At 34.9% G+C, this 16049-nt stretch overlaps 1 protein-coding gene across 2 annotated transcripts in view; it reads left to right on the top strand.

Moving 5' to 3' along the window:
* The window catches only part of PIK3C2G (phosphatidylinositol-4-phosphate 3-kinase catalytic subunit type 2 gamma), a 389187-nt gene that overhangs the window by 344669 nt on the left and 28469 nt on the right, over nucleotides 1-16049 (top strand). For both annotated transcript variants that reach the window (XM_064284537.1, XM_064284535.1), the window contains 2 exons: nucleotides 201-276; nucleotides 12702-12796. In XM_064284537.1, the coding sequence (XP_064140607.1) occupies nucleotides 201-276; nucleotides 12702-12796 (171 nt within the window). The remainder of the gene's footprint in view (nucleotides 1-200; nucleotides 277-12701; nucleotides 12797-16049) is intronic.

The raw sequence follows: 16049 nt of genomic DNA, 5'->3' as shown, positions 1-16049 counted from the left end.
GGCAGTTCGATTCCGCCAGGCACTCTTTGGAAACTCTATGGGGCAGTTCTACTCTGTCCTACAGGGTCACTATGAGTCGGAGTCAACTCAACCATACTGGGTTTGGTTTTGGTTTGGTATAGGCAATGTTTCCATATAATAGTGAATCAGAATAATAAATAAGCATAAGGTATTGTGAAATATTATATTTTGTTTTCCAGAGTGACTGCGTACTTAGTTTTTTCCTTGCTGAGCCTGTGCAACAAACAATTGAAGAATCATCACTTGTCAGCCTAGGCAAGTAAAAGCTCCATCATTACGATTGGAATTATTGACTTTCAATAGAATTGTGTTAAAAATAAAAATCTCAACCATAATTTTTTTTTTCAATTTTCAAATTAAGTTCTCTTTTGGAGAGTAAGACTTTAAGAGTATTTTCTACCATTTCCAAAGCTTTTTAACCCCTTAGAATATGTGTTTCAAGTTAAATTAAACCCAGATCTGTTTGTCCAATGATAGTAACTTCTCATGTCACACAATTAACCTCTTTGAATTCATTGTGCATTGAAATGGAATTGCATGTCAGAAACAGAGTTCCTATTTTTCCCTATAGGTAAGTTTTGCACCTTACTCCGCATCCTAGAAAACAACAAAATTAATATACACAATAATAATAATCATGAATTTTCTAGCAGTTTCTCTCTTTTTGAGCACAATTACTCCACGTCCTTCACAAAATCTTTTCTTCTTACCAGACTCCAAAGCCATTACAGTACAATTATCCTCCCTATTCTCTGCCAAACGTATATTAATTCTAATTAACTTTTCTATCATCTCTCCGAGATGGGCAGACTCTTTTTGAAGGTTCTATTAATTTTAAATATTTATAATAGAATTGTGTTCCAAGCAGTGGCCTGTGGATAACTGACACTGATATTTATCTCATCCAAGATTTGAAAACACATAATGCCAAATCTCATCCCTGCCCCCTTTTTTGTTGTTGTTGTTTGCAACTTGCAGCTTGTATCTGCATACGCCTTCTGAATCTCTACCTTTAAAAATTAGACCCATCAGCCTATCATCCCTGCTCTGACCTGAGAGCCTAGTTACCCCTTAGATGTATAACTCTAAACAGCCAGATCAGGTTGTATAACGTGATTTTTCTTTAAGTTATATATTTATATTTGTGTCTTCTTTGCTTCTTCCCTTAGACTGAACCCAAAAAAAACAAACCCCTTTCTGTTGAGTCAGTTCCAACTCATACTGACCCTATAGGACAGAGTAGAACTGGCCCGTAGGGTTTTCAAGGAGCAGTTGGCAGATTTGAACTGCCAGCCTTTTGAATAGCAGCTGAGCTCTTAACCACTGTTCCACCATGGCTCCCCCTTAGACTGAAAGTGACTTTAAATCTACTACCAGCTTCTCCACTCTGCATTGCCCCATCCTCACAGATGCCTATTATGAGGTTTGTATATCACTCCTTCCCCTACACTTACTCATGTGTGATACTGCTCTTTTGATGTTTTCTTTATATAGCCAAACCACAAACAATATTAGATAAAGAAGGAAATTTCTTACATTTTATAGCACTTTTTTTTTTTTAGCTAAAAAAGGATGATGACCGCAATATAAAATAAAATAATGATACTGATAATTTGCAGGATTCTAGAGATGTCAGACTTTAAAATAAAGGGGTAGGGGAGAGTACTAGGTTTACTTCTGTCTGTCATTAAAGTCCCTCGAGAAAATTCAACAGTGGATCACTGTCAAATTTTTAATTTTGCTGATACTATTATTTCTTTGTAAATCGTATAAATGCATATGCACACAAAAAAATCTTGGAGTATTATTGCAAAAACTAAAATGGTTGCTTGAGAATTTCTTTTTTTTTTCCTGGTTTCCTTATTTCTTAACACATCACACAATACTCAACATTTGTTTTAGCAACGATAATGGACAAAAGATTTGATTTTCAATGTTTTTAGCCAATGGGCTGCATACAAAATATAGCCTATTTTGAAACAACGGAGCAATTCTTGGAAATAGAACATGTAAGTCAGTACAACAAACATGGATTAGCAGAAAGTTGTTCCTTCCTGTGTCCTTGAAATTATTTCCTCTTTCATACTTCTGAATTCTTAATACTTTTGTCAAAAAGCATCAGATGATTCTAAGGAAGAAGCACAATATTTCTTTTTAAGCATTTTCTTGCCAGTTGATGATTTGAGCTTACATTTTTAAATGATCACAAGATAAAATAATTTAAGAATGTATTTAAATATTGGTTTATGCAGGATTATCCTAAGAAAAAATTCCAGATTTTACCACTATACTGTCCTTCTACTAATAAATTAAGAAGATGGATAATGAATACCAATGTATCTTGGCACGTGACTTATGAAGATTAGTAACAAGTGGCAACCCCAGATCTGGGAGATACTAATACTCCTTTGTCTTTAGCCACTGAGGGAACACGCCTTAGTAGAACCAAACCCAACCCAACCCATTGCCATTGAGTCGATTCCGATTTATAGCGATTCTATAGCAAACCTATAGGACAGACTAGGACTGCCCCACAGGGTTTCCAAGGAGCAGCTGGTGGATTCGAACTGCTGACCTTTTGGTTAGCAGCCAAGCTCATAATCACTGTGCCACCAGAGCTCCCTAGTAGAACAGTAGAAGAGTTTATCTTTTTTAAGTGTCCACCCAGTCATCTCTCTCCTTACTTGTATGCTGATGTGTAGACCAGAAATCCATGAGGATATAATTCAGGTCTGTGTGGCTCACCATTGTATCCCCAGGGCCTACCACAGTGTCAGTACTATTCTAGATGCTTATAAATTATTACTGAATAAATAATTGATGATAGAAAGAAGTATGGAAGACACATTGATATTATCTACTATGGTAGCTTGTCATTTTTTAAAAAACAACAAGAGAGAAGAAACCAAGATCATGCTACTCCACCCACATCATTACTTCATGTGAAAATGTCCTGGCACAAGAACTCAAGGCTTCCCAACTATGAGAATTTTGTTGAAGCATCTACTATATATATATATATATATTTTTTTTTTACTATCTCATTAAGTATCATGGACAGAATCAACCAAGGCACTGACAAGAGAGCTTATGGATTTTATGTTAAGTGTCTATTCCGTAACCCCCTCTTGATGTAAGTCTTTCTACTCCCCAGATGGAGCCCGGGTGCCACAGTGGTTAAGAGCTTACTGCTAACCAAAAGGTCAGCAGTTTGAATCCACAACCACTCCTTGGAAACTCTATGGAGCAGTTTTACTCTGTCCTATAGGGCCACTATGAGTCAGAATTGACTCAACAGCATTGGGTAACAGGTACTCCCCAGATATTAACATAGCTCCCATACCTCATGATACCTCTCCTGCCCCCCAAAATTAGCTATTCACCACCACTGCACACAAGTGTGTATAGTTACTAATAGAGAAAAATATTTTTAATTGCTCAGATACACAAAAGATAGATTTAGGAATAGAAATAATACTATAGGTAATGGAACAGAACATGATCAAAAAGAACTATCATCAGGTTTAATAGGATGAGACTGAATAAGCATGTTTCAACTCCATTGATAATTACAAATGATTGCAAACACAAGTTTTCCATCATTACCTCACGTCACTATTTCTAATTTGATATGTTAATACAAAAGAGGACTTGAAACAATAAGGTCTGCATGGCAGGGTCTCGCCAGTTAAATGTTCTAGCTACTTGCTCTGGCAGATCTCAGATTATTTAGTATAGATTGAAATAGGGTACCCATGTTTCACACTTAGGTTTTAATGATATGGAAGAGTAAAAGGGGGAGGGTTGGACTCTTTAGAAATAAATACTTATATTAACTTGCTTTTCAAAGTTTCAGCTGAAAGCTTTAACATGCTCTACATTTTCCTATATTTTAATATAGAATTCTTTCTTTTTAATTATAAAATTATTGTAGACATTTACTTGTGACTAAGCTGGGAAGGAAAAGATGGAAAGAAGATGAGAGGTACAGGCATTTCTTCAATCGCCACATCTCTAATAGCTGGATGTCGAAGGATATCAGTGAAATCTAACAGATCAAGTTAAAAAAAAACTGAGTATAATTAATACAGTGTTAGGGAAGCACCAAGAAAGATCACAACGTTGCATATAATTGGGTACTAAACTACAGTAGAGTGTGAAATATGATGCACACTATCTTTGGTTCTACTAGGAAAAAATACTGTCAAAAATTAAACTCTAAATTTATTAAATAAAGGTAACCACTAGAACAAAAATTATAGCTTCCCTAAGTATTAATAAGTACATAAAATTTTAAAAACTTGCTTAGTTGTTTCGAGACTTTCTTAAAACCATATAAGCAAAACATATAACAAAATAATAAGACAAAACTAAGAGGAAACGTATCTGTTCCATCAACAAATGTAAATGGGCTTAACTCATCTCTTCAGAAAAAAAAAATCTCATTTGGAATAAATGGTCAAACCATAGCTCTATACTATGTTTGAAAACACACCTAAAATGAAGAGATTTAGAAAGATTGAAAGTTAAAGGATAAACATTAGTATATTGTTGTTATTAGGTGCCATTGAGTTGGACTCATAGAGACCCCATGTGACACAGAAGAACTCAACCATAGCATTTTCTAAACTTTTACAGAAGCAGATTGCCAAGCCTTTCTCCTGCAGAGCTGCTAAGTAGGTTCAAACTGCCAACATTTTGATTGGCAGCTGAGCGCTTAGCCTTTGCACCACCATAGGTAAATTAAGCAAGTGCAAAGACAAAGAAATTAGAAGCCATAATCTCAATAAAGAGAATGTGGAACTTATGCCAAAAAGCACTAAATTAAACAAGGGGTGGAATCTCTGGACGGCACAAATGGTTAAGTACTGGACTACTAACTAAAAGGTTGGCAGTTCAATCCCACCAAGAAGAAGCACCTTGAAAGTAAGACCTGGTGATCTGCTCGCGAAAGGTCACATCTCTGAAAACCCTGTGGAGCAGTTCTACTCTGCACACATGGGGTAGTCACTAGTGGAAATTGACTCGATGGCAACTAACGAGAACAAACAAGGAGCAGAACCTTAAAAAGTAATGAGTGTATCCCAATGAAGATCTGAGCAATTATGACTACATACCAAGTAACATGGCAATAACATATGTAAAGCAGAAATTATAAGACATACAAAAAGAAATACATGAAACAATCTATAACAGAGCAAGTAGAAGAAATAATTAGGGTCATAGAAAAACTAAATAACAAAATTAATAAGGCAAAATTGATTAATTAATGTCAAACTCTTTATCCTGAATATAAAAAATATACTTTCTCTTCAACTGTCCATGGAGCATTCATGAAAACAGATTATATATGAGGCTACAAAGAAAGCTTTAATAGTTTTTAAAAGGTAGAACTAGTGTAAACAATATTCTGTGATCATGATGCAATCAAATGAAAATTTATTTAAAAACTTAGAAAACTAAAGCACCCTTAAGTTTGATCTTTTTAAAAATCACTTTTAAACAACTCTTGGGTCAAAAAGGAACTACAAACCAAAATTGCAAAATTTCTAAAGAACAGAAATAATGAAATATATATCAGAAGCTATGAGAAAAAAAAGCAATGGAATGATTAGAATAAGAACCACAAAACAAACCAAAGGAACACAGAAAGAAAAAACTGAATAAATATAGAAGTAGAAATTAATGAGTTAGAACGCAGAAAATAGTAGACCAATAAACAAATTCAGAAGTGTTTTTCTTTAAATAGTAAACAATAAAATAAATAAGCCACTAAACCAAACCAAACCCATTGCTGTCGAGTCAATTATGACTCATAGCAACCCTATAGGACAGAGTAGAACTGCCCCAATAGAGTTTCCAAGGAGCATCTGGCAGATTCGAACTGCCTACCCTTTGGTTAGCAGCCGAGCACTTAGCCACTACGCCACCACCAGGGTTTCCAAATAAGCCACTTTTTTAACCTAAGCAAATGCGTAGGGGAAAATGCAAATAAGCAAAATACAAAAGCAATAGCAAGAAATAACCATAGAAACAGATGAAATTAAAGAATAGTAAGAATAATAAGAGACTATTGTATTCAACTCTATGATAAATTTGTAAGCCTCTCAGAACTTGACAGTTTCCTAGGAAAATAAATTTACCAACCCCTGAAAAGATGGTTCTAAACATATTGTTTGATAAAATCAATAGAAAAAAGCAACCTTGAAAAAGTATTAAGTTCAAAACGATTTCCAGAGAAATTCTACCAAACCTTCAAAAATCACGTAATCTCATTGTCATTGAAACAATTCTACAGAACTTTTTTCATATTATTTTTATGAAGCACATGAAATATTTATACCAATAGTTTCAAGGATTAAAAAGATTGCAAAAAAGAAACCACAAACCAATCCACTTATGATTATCAATGGAAAATTCAAAATATTAGCCAAAATAATACAGCAATACTCCAAAGAAATATCATTCACTATGACCAGAAATGCAACAATGTTTCCATATTAGTAATATACATAATATCTACAATACATATTATACTAAAAGGTTTGACGAGAAAAATCACATGATCGTGTCTATAGACCCTGAAAAGACATTCGATAAAATTCAACAAAATTTCTTGATAAAACACTCAAAAACAAATAAATGGATAATGTCTTAACATGAGATCTGTCTCAGTTCCAAAGTGAACATCAAGCATGACAGGAAAACACTGGAGAAGTGTTCCCCACTAAAATATACAAAATGTAAAATAAAGCAGGATGCCCGTGATCATCATGATTACATTGTGCTGAAAATATTATCCAACATATGACTCACTCCTTTACCTCCTTTGGGTTTTTGGTCAAAACTCACCTCAGCAAGAACTATCCTGATCATCCCATCTGAAATGGCAACCTGCCCTTTATCCTGATAGCTCCCAATGTTCTTACTCTGCTCTAGAGTATTATTTTGTTTGTTTGGTTTTTGTTCAGCTTTTGGTTTTTGTTTATTTTATTTTGTTTTCCCTATCATTTATTACATTTAGCATATTATAAGTTTTACTCATTTATTATCCTTATTGCTTTTTTTTTATGTCTCCCCTTTGTACTATATAAGTTCCACGAGAGGAATTTTTGTCTGTTTCAAGAGCCTGGAACAGTGCCTTATCAAAAATAGATGCTCAACAAATATTTATTAAATGACTAGATGTAATAGAAAAAAATTAGAAGCATAAATCTTGGCAAGTAGAAAGTCTGTTTCAAGTAATATGATTGTATACTTAGAAAACTGGGAATCAACCAAAAATCTATAACAAATGATAAGAAAGTTTCAGGTGCAAATTGATGCATAGGTATCTATTACACTTATCCATACAAATAACAACTAGTCAGAACGTATAGTAGAAGAAAAGATCTCATTTACAATACCAACAAAAAGGAAAAGATCTAGGAATAAATCTAGCAGAAAATTTGCAAAACCAAGTGAAGGAAACTTTAAAACACTACTGAGGGATTTTAAAGAAGACTTGAACAAATAGAAGGACATATTTTCTTGGATAAGATGATTGAATATTTTAAGTTGTCAGACATCTCTAATTTTATTTTGAAATGTAAGATAATTTTTTTAACTAACATTTATTTTTTAACTAGATAAGCTATTCTACAGTTTGTAGAGAAAAATGAGCAAAGGAAAGATAAGCCAGGAAAATTTAGCCAAAACAAAGTAATGAAGGAAGACTAACCCTACCATATTTAAAAACCTCAGTAATTAAAATAGTAAGGTATTGGTACATGAATAAGTGGAACCAAATAGAATATTCATAAATAGAGCCAAATGCATTACGGAATTTAGTCAAAACCAAACCAGTGGGAAAATTCAGTAAGTGTTGTTGGGACAGCATTCCTTACACCATATACCAGGATAACTTCCAAATGAATTAAAGATTTAAATTTAATGAAACCATAAATGTGACAAAGAAAACATGAAAAAATGCCTTTATAATCTGTTCTAGCTATGACTTCAAATCCAGAAACCATTAAAAATTCTTCCTGGCATAAAACACTATAAGACCAAAAAAAACCAGTGCCGTTGAGTCGATTCCAACTCATAGCGACCCTATAAGACAGAGTAGAACTGCCCCATAAAGTTTCCAAGGAGTGCCTGGCGGATTCAAACTGCCAACCCTTGGGTTAGCAGCCGTAGCACTTAACCACTACACCAGCAGGGTTTCCATAAAACACTATAGCAAAGTCAAAAAAAAAAAAAAAGCAGAGATAAATGTCAAAATGGGTGAAATATTTTCAGCTCATTATAGACAAAGGGCTGAGTACCTCATATATAACCATCTTCTAGAAATTGGTAAGCCAAAGACAAACAACCCAATAGAAAATTGAATAAATATGAAAAGATAATCCACAAAGGAGGAAACAGTGGCTCTTAAATAATTGAAAAGATACTCAATCTCACTCATACGAGAAGTACAAGCTGAAATTACACTGACACCATTTTTTTCATGAGATTGGCAAAAATCCAAAAACTTAATTGACAATCTTGGTTAGGAAACAGCAGACAGTCTCATACACTGCTGGTGGCAATACAAATGGCCCCAATCTCTATGGAAGGTACTTTGGCAACATCTGTCAAAATTACGAATGATAATGCCCTAAACCCATTGCCATCAAGTCGATAATGTACTGTGACCAGAAATTCTGCTGTTAGAAACTTATGCTATTTGTGCACAGGTATAAAATGAGGCATGTACAAGGCTGTTTATAGCAGCATAGTTTGTATTCTCTGTGAAAGATTGGAAACAATCCACCTGATCATCAATAGGAAATTGTTTAAATAAAGTATGGTACATCTATAAAATGAAATACTATGAAACTCTACTTTAAAAAAATAAATTCTCTATTTTTGATATGAAAATATCTCCAAGATCTGTGTGCAGCATAATAAATATTCTGTGCCTTTTGTGTACAAAGGGGGAAAGGTAAGAGTACTTATTCACGTTTGCTGGTATAGAGAAACTCTGGAAAGATATTTAGAAAACTAGAGGAATGTGTAGAAACTAATACAATAATGATAAGGTACTAAAGCACAATAAAATTTTAAAAAAATAAAATAATAATGGGGAACTAGATGGATAGGTGCTAGGAACGAAAGGAAGACTTTTTACTGTGTACTTTTTAAATAATCTTTTCATTTTTGAAACATGTAAATATATAATCAACTAAAAAAGTTAAATTTTGAAAATGCTATTAATGCCAATTACATTATGCATAAAAAGCAATTTACTAGCTGTTACGGTGCTGTGCATTCAAGCATCTCAACACAATCATCCTTAGAAGCATTAATATTTTTAAAAGTTCTTTGAATTACTATAAATGGTAGATTATTCATGGCCAAAGTCCCCATATGAACCTGAAGTAGAGGATTGAAATATTCTCTAGCATCTTCTTGTCCATGTGAAGCTATTCTCAGAATTCTACCACTCTGGATTCTTCATTTAAACCATATTCCTTAGTGTTGGTCCCATTTTTGCCCCTTTTTAACATGGTGTGTAAGAGCATAGACTTTGGAAATCATTTAATCCAACACCATTTATTGCCTGCATGACCTAGGACCAAGTTGCTTGGCTTCTCTAAGCCTCAGTTTCCTCATATGTAAATAGAGATAATACAAACAATAGATTTGCTGTGAGGAATTAGTGAATAAATATACATAAAGCTCTTAGGCCAACGTCTAGCACACAGGAAGTGCTCTAAAAAAATATTAAGTATCTCTACTACTACATTCACTATAAAGACTTCCTAGAGGCCTGAATTTTACTGGGTTCTGAACTTTGGCATGTTCAGGGTTCATGTCCGTGAGCAGTCAAGCCAATGAAACGTACCCCAAGTCAGAGAGAGAGCAAAAGTTTATTTAGGAGGTGGCATCAATGGAAAACCGGATAGACAGCACGGCCGGCTGTCTTTGTGGAGTCCCGAAAGGTAATTTTACATTAAAGTTTATATATGATGTTTACAAGGGTTAGAAATGTCTTTGTAGCCCATAGATGGCATGGCTGGATGAGTTACTCATTACAAGATAATTACAAAAGACTCTTTATTAGTCTAAAGATATACGTGCCAGACATCTGGGCTCTAATCTCCATGGGCGGGGGGCATAAGTTACAGGTGGCTGGACAGAACAAAACAGTCGTTAGTATCAGATCAAAACAAAGTCATTAACAAAGGTATAAGGAAAGGAGAAGGCAGGCAGAGGAAAAAATACTTAAAGGTTCATCATGGTGTTAGTTATGTCAAGCTTTCAATTGCCCATTTTGAAAAGGACAAACGTGCTGGGGAGTGTTAGGGTCAGATTCTGATAGATAATATGAATACTAATCGCACATCCGAGGTCTAGGGTGGAACATACTCTTCAGTTAATTCAAGTAACTCCCTTTAATTCTACAGTTATTATTTAGGTAATCATAAATCTATACTGATTTCCTACCTTTGAATTAAAACTCATTTGATTAGACACATTGAATTTCTAATTAATAATCCTTTCACTTTTTAATTAAAAAATAATGTTCATTTTGCATCACAAAGTCACCAGCATTTTTAGCACAATTATACCAAAACTTCGGCCACAATTTTTTATTATGAATTGCAGTACTACACTCAAAATTACTTCATAGTATCTCTAACTCACAATATCTCCCAGTCATTCTTATCAAGATATTTTAATCAGAAGGTTTTTTATTATATTTATGTAATTACAATTTTAGTTGTGAGAAACTCTCTTTCTAATATCAATAATTCACATTATTAAAAACAAAATTAATCAATGTTACCTACTTGCAATGTATAAACTAATAAACACGTAAAATGTTTTGGGGAAGAAAACGTACTGCTCAGGTTTAATTTTCAAATGTTAGGATTAAAGAATTATGACTGATCATTAGAAAAAAATATGGGCCACCACAAGCCTACAGTATAACTTTGCCAAATTTCTTATTATTAATAAATTTCTTCTCTCTAAATTCCCTCAGAAAATATACAACTGGAGATTATCAAGGGAAACATTCGAAAAGCTAAATTATGCTTAATCCTTGGGCTACAAATCAGAAATTTATAATTGAAAAACTAAAGTCCTCATTTTATGATGACACATATTACTCAAACCGAAAATTGAGGGTACTTTTGTTATTAAATAAATGTTTAGTGGGTACTTTATGGAGCAAGAACTGACTCATATCCTATGGGGATATAGGAAAAAAAGTAAACCTTTAGGGAGATTTAAATCTACTAGGCAAAAATGAGGAATGTAAAATAATAATTAGCGTGTGAATATTAAGTGATAAATGCTAGAGAAGTTCAGAGGAAGGTAACCATAGAAACTATTTTGCATTTTAATTGGGCCTTGAATTAAAGCTAAAAGTTCAATAGCCAAAAGTGAGAAAGAGATCATTTCAAATGAAGGGAATAATATTAGCAATGACTAGCAGGGGAGTACGGTGAAACCTGTGAGAGTTAGAATTCGATGGGACTGTCTTGTTTTTCCAGGTCTGGAAGTTTTCCGCCTTTGACAGTCTTACCACTTTTCTATTGCTCATTTTAGTGGAAAATATTTGTGTTTTCCTCCTCTGGCAGGTTTCAATCTTTCAGGTTCCAGCTTTCGCAGGTTTTACTATAGTAGAGTGTGCTTGTAGAACTGAACACATGGAACTGAACACTATAGAATTATAGTGAGAAATAAAACAAACATTAATAAGAAGCAACAATACAAAGCTGAGGAATGTAGACTTTTTCGTCATAAGCAATGGAAATCTATGAAATACACTCTGATCAAAAGAGTAAATTTACAAAAGTTGCTGTAGCAAAATTATCTTTGTAATTGCATCCTAATAGTTGTGGGTTGCAGAGGAAGGCAAAGAGGACGTTCCAGTAGTTCAAGCAAAAAGTTTATATGAATCTGAACTTGGTGCTGTAGAATAGAAAGGAAGAGATGAACACAGATAGATGGAGAATGGCTGTTAGTAATTACAAACATTTACTGAGAGCTTACAATGTGATGAATTGAAAAATTATACCAGTTATCTCAACTATCCTAAAGTAGTTAGTTATTACCTCCATTATACAAAATATCAATTGACTTACTCACAATGACACTCATAAGTAGCAGTGCTGGGACTAGAATCCTAAACTGGCTGCCTTCTAAAACCCACACTTTTGACTTCATGATCTAATACTTTTAATTCATTCTAAACTAAAACCAAACCCACTGCTGTCGAGTCGATTCCAACTCATGGTGACGCTATAGGACAGAGTAGACCTGCCCGATAGAATTTCTAAGGAGCACCTGGCAGATTCGAACTACCGACCTCTTGGTTAGCAGCCGTAGCACTTAACAACTATGCCACCAGTGTTTCCTTAATTCATTACAGTGAACATTAAAGAGAAAATTGAAGTAAAAATGATGCTAAGGTTTCAAGTTTACATAATTGGGAAAATAATACTATCAATCAAAACCAAAACAGGAAGTGTTAGAAGAAAGAGTTGGTGAGACTAATCCCACCTTATACCTACCCAGCCCAACCTCCTGAAATGTTTCATTTGCCTGTTATTCATTGGTCCTGTGTTAGTCTTTAAATGTTTGATTTATCCCATGATGAGTCACTTCCAGTTTAACTCACTGAAATTCTACTGTTTTACCAGGTGAGAAGTTTGCTGATGAGAAGCCTAAGGTGCAGTTGATCATATCATATGAGAATATGAAGCTGACAATACTAGTGAAACACATGAAAAACATTGTAAGTTCATTATGTATAACGAGAAACATGTAAACTTACAGTTAGGAATTATTTGCCTAGTTTAGGCAGTTAATGTCAACATCAGTGAGAGGAATAGGTCCAGGGACCAAGTTTAAGTGAGAAACAATGAGCCAATTACAATGTTTTTGTCCAAGTATGATTGTGATCCTTAAAGACTAAAATATTTCAGAGAAAAAGGCCTAGAATAAAAATTAGACTTTATTTAAAATGAAGTGTCAGAAAAAAAAAAACCTAATGAAAAAGTTCTAACAAAGCAGGGATAGCTAGAGAATCAAGTGCTAAAAGAAAATGACTGGGTCCCAAGAATTATATCTCATCCTGCTGAGTTTGGTGGATAATTAACTCATCTCTTTGGGTATTGTCACTACCTTCTCTGTGAAGCCAGGAATTCATAGGGTTTCTACCCAGATTCTCACTGTACCTTGAGTTTACACCACCATAACATTTAATGTAGCTGATTTGTTATGTATATTTCAGTTTTTTGAGGACAAAATCCCATCTTTGTATCCCCAGAACCTAGGACAACATTTGTAGTTAGCCTCTAAGGAAAAGTAAAAGCTCCTCTCTCTGATCACACCCCATTTCCTCCCCAAGAATGGGTCAGGTCAAAAGTAAGGATGACAATTGGGCATTGTCATTAAATAAAAGAGGTAGAGCTTACTATGTCACAGGATAAGTGATTAATTTTCGGAGTCTGGCACAGAAAAGAGTAAAATGGGTCTCTCAGCCAACTCTGAGCCTTGATGTCTCCTTGCATCTTCCTTTAGTCAAAATGTATCCTCCACATGGTATAATCCCCCAGGAGACGTCGGTGTGGAGAACGTCAGCGGCACTGTTCTGACTCTGTCCTTTATGCATATAAATCTGTCAAGATGCTCTTGCAAGAATCAAAAGAGGCAAACCCTTTTTAACGTGATGCGTATTCAGAGCATACTAGAACTCAGTAAATATCTCTTCAGTGAACAAATAGTTTCTATAATTTTCTAGGAGTGTATCAGTTACAAACTTAGTATTAGCCAGACATCCAAGGATGCTAGTTTGTAAATCTGTAATATTGTTCTCAGTCAGGAATTTTTGTAATATCTGGGCAAATATTTTAAAATGTTCTTTTGTAGACCCTTTTATTCATTAAAATGATTATCCTTCACTCTTCATGAGATAATCAGTTTAAATGAGAATAGTTATTTCAGAAACTCTAAGGGTTGGGAATTGGAGATTCAATTGGTTATTATTTATAACTATATTCATGTTCATTAACTTTAAGCATCTATACACATATATTAATATATTAAGAAACACTGTTAATAAAATCTTAAGAAACATTGTTAATCAGTTTATCAAAGCTTGTATATGTATATGATATATGATTGCTTGCCTTGAAAATAGTCCTGTTGGAAACTATGTATTTATTCCTGGAGTGTTGTCATTGCTTAAAACATTTTAGAACACATCTACTGAAATTGCTTTTAGATTCTGCATGTAACCCATGAAGTGAACTTGGTGATATTACTGTATGGCCATGCCTAACTTTTGATCAAAGGCGATATTAACCAACTTGGTCACCCATTTTATTTACCACATGAATCCCCAAATTACTTTTGACAGTTTTTAGTAATGCATTTTACACTGAGATGAAGTCATACCACCAAATAAGAATATTCAAAAGTATGTGATGCAGGCATCAAGGGAGAGGAGTGAGTGAACAAAAGCAAGAGTTTAAGATTTAGATCAAGTAATGGGCAAATGGCAACTGTCCAGATGGATCCTACAAAAAGTAAAAAACCATTTAAGGTCACTAGAGCCTATACAATGCCAATGCCCTCAGAAAGAAAGTTATTAATAATGAAGAAACACTTTCCACAGTTCGACTTCTTGGTTTACCTGCTGGTTCTTCTTTTCTCCCTGATCTCTTAACATTAGCATGCCCTGAAATTCAGTTCTAGTCCTCGTCTCTTTTCTTCCTCCACTCACTTTCTCAGTGATCTCATCCAGCCTCATGGATTTAAATACCACTTACATGTCTTTCTCTTCCATATTTATAACTCCACTTTGTCCTCTAAAATCCAGAATTTTATATACAACCAATTACTGGAAAACTCTGGTAGAAATCTTATAGGCATTGCAGGCATAATATAGCACAAATCAAACTTCGGGTTACTACCCACCTAAATGCTTCTTTTGCAATTTTTCTTTTCTCAGTAAATAGCTCCTGCATCCATCTAATTGCTCAGGTTTAAATCCTTAGAGTCATTTTAAATCCTCTCTCTCATAATCTATATCCGGTTTGTCAGCAAACTTTCTCAGCTCTACTTTCAAAATAAATCCAGAATCTCACCATTTTTCACTGCTATCACCATTGGTTGAAGCTACCATCATCTCTCACCCAAATGACTGCTGTAGCCTGGTGAAGTTCTCCCTGCTTCTGCTCTCACTTCCGTATAATCTCTTCCTAACCCAGCAGCTGGAGTCCCTCAGTGGTGCAAATGACTGAGCACTCCACTACGAGCAGAAAGGTTAGTTGTTTGAACCAACCCAGACGCACCTTGGAAGACAGGCATGGTAATCAGCTTCCAAAAGGTTGCAGCCTCGAAAACCTTGGGGAGCGGTCTACTCTACACACATGGGATGTCCGCGAATCAGAGTCTACTCAAAGGCAACTAACGACAACAACCACTCAGCAGGCAGGCTGTACCTTTGAGAATACAACCAGATCTTGTCAATCCTCTCTTCGTATCTTTCTGGGGGACGAGTCTCCATCTCACTTATAATGAAAGCCAGTGTACTCTTATTAATGACCTAGGAGGTCATATCAATCTCTTAATACTGACCTCAGTTGTTCCACCCCAGCCTCAGCGACTTCCTTGCCGTATATTGAAAATGGTAGACAGGTTGCTGCCCCAGAATCTTTGTACCTGCTGTTCAGTTTATCTGGAATGCCCTTCCCCAGGTTCACAGCTCAGTATTCTTCATGGCTCAGTTCTTTGCTCTGAATGACTAGTTTTGCTGTCACTTTTTCAGCGAGACCTTCTCTGGCTCCCATATATAAAACTAATACCACCCCTCTTGCTGCTTCCAATCTTTCTTTCCTAGTTTATTTTCTCCAGTGCCCTGTATTACTGCTGTAACCCCAGAGCCTAAAACAGTACCAAGCACATAGTAGGCGCTCAATGAAGGCTTTGTTAAATGAAAGACTGTCAGCTTACTTCTGATATGAAAAACTAAGAATTAGAAA

This window comes from Loxodonta africana, chromosome 4 (genome assembly GCF_030014295.1).
Source record: "Loxodonta africana isolate mLoxAfr1 chromosome 4, mLoxAfr1.hap2, whole genome shotgun sequence".
In the NCBI taxonomy this organism is placed as follows: domain Eukaryota; kingdom Metazoa; phylum Chordata; class Mammalia; order Proboscidea; family Elephantidae; genus Loxodonta; species Loxodonta africana.
The sequence above is the reverse complement of the archived record's forward strand: the minus strand, read 5'-3'. Positions and strand labels throughout refer to the sequence as shown.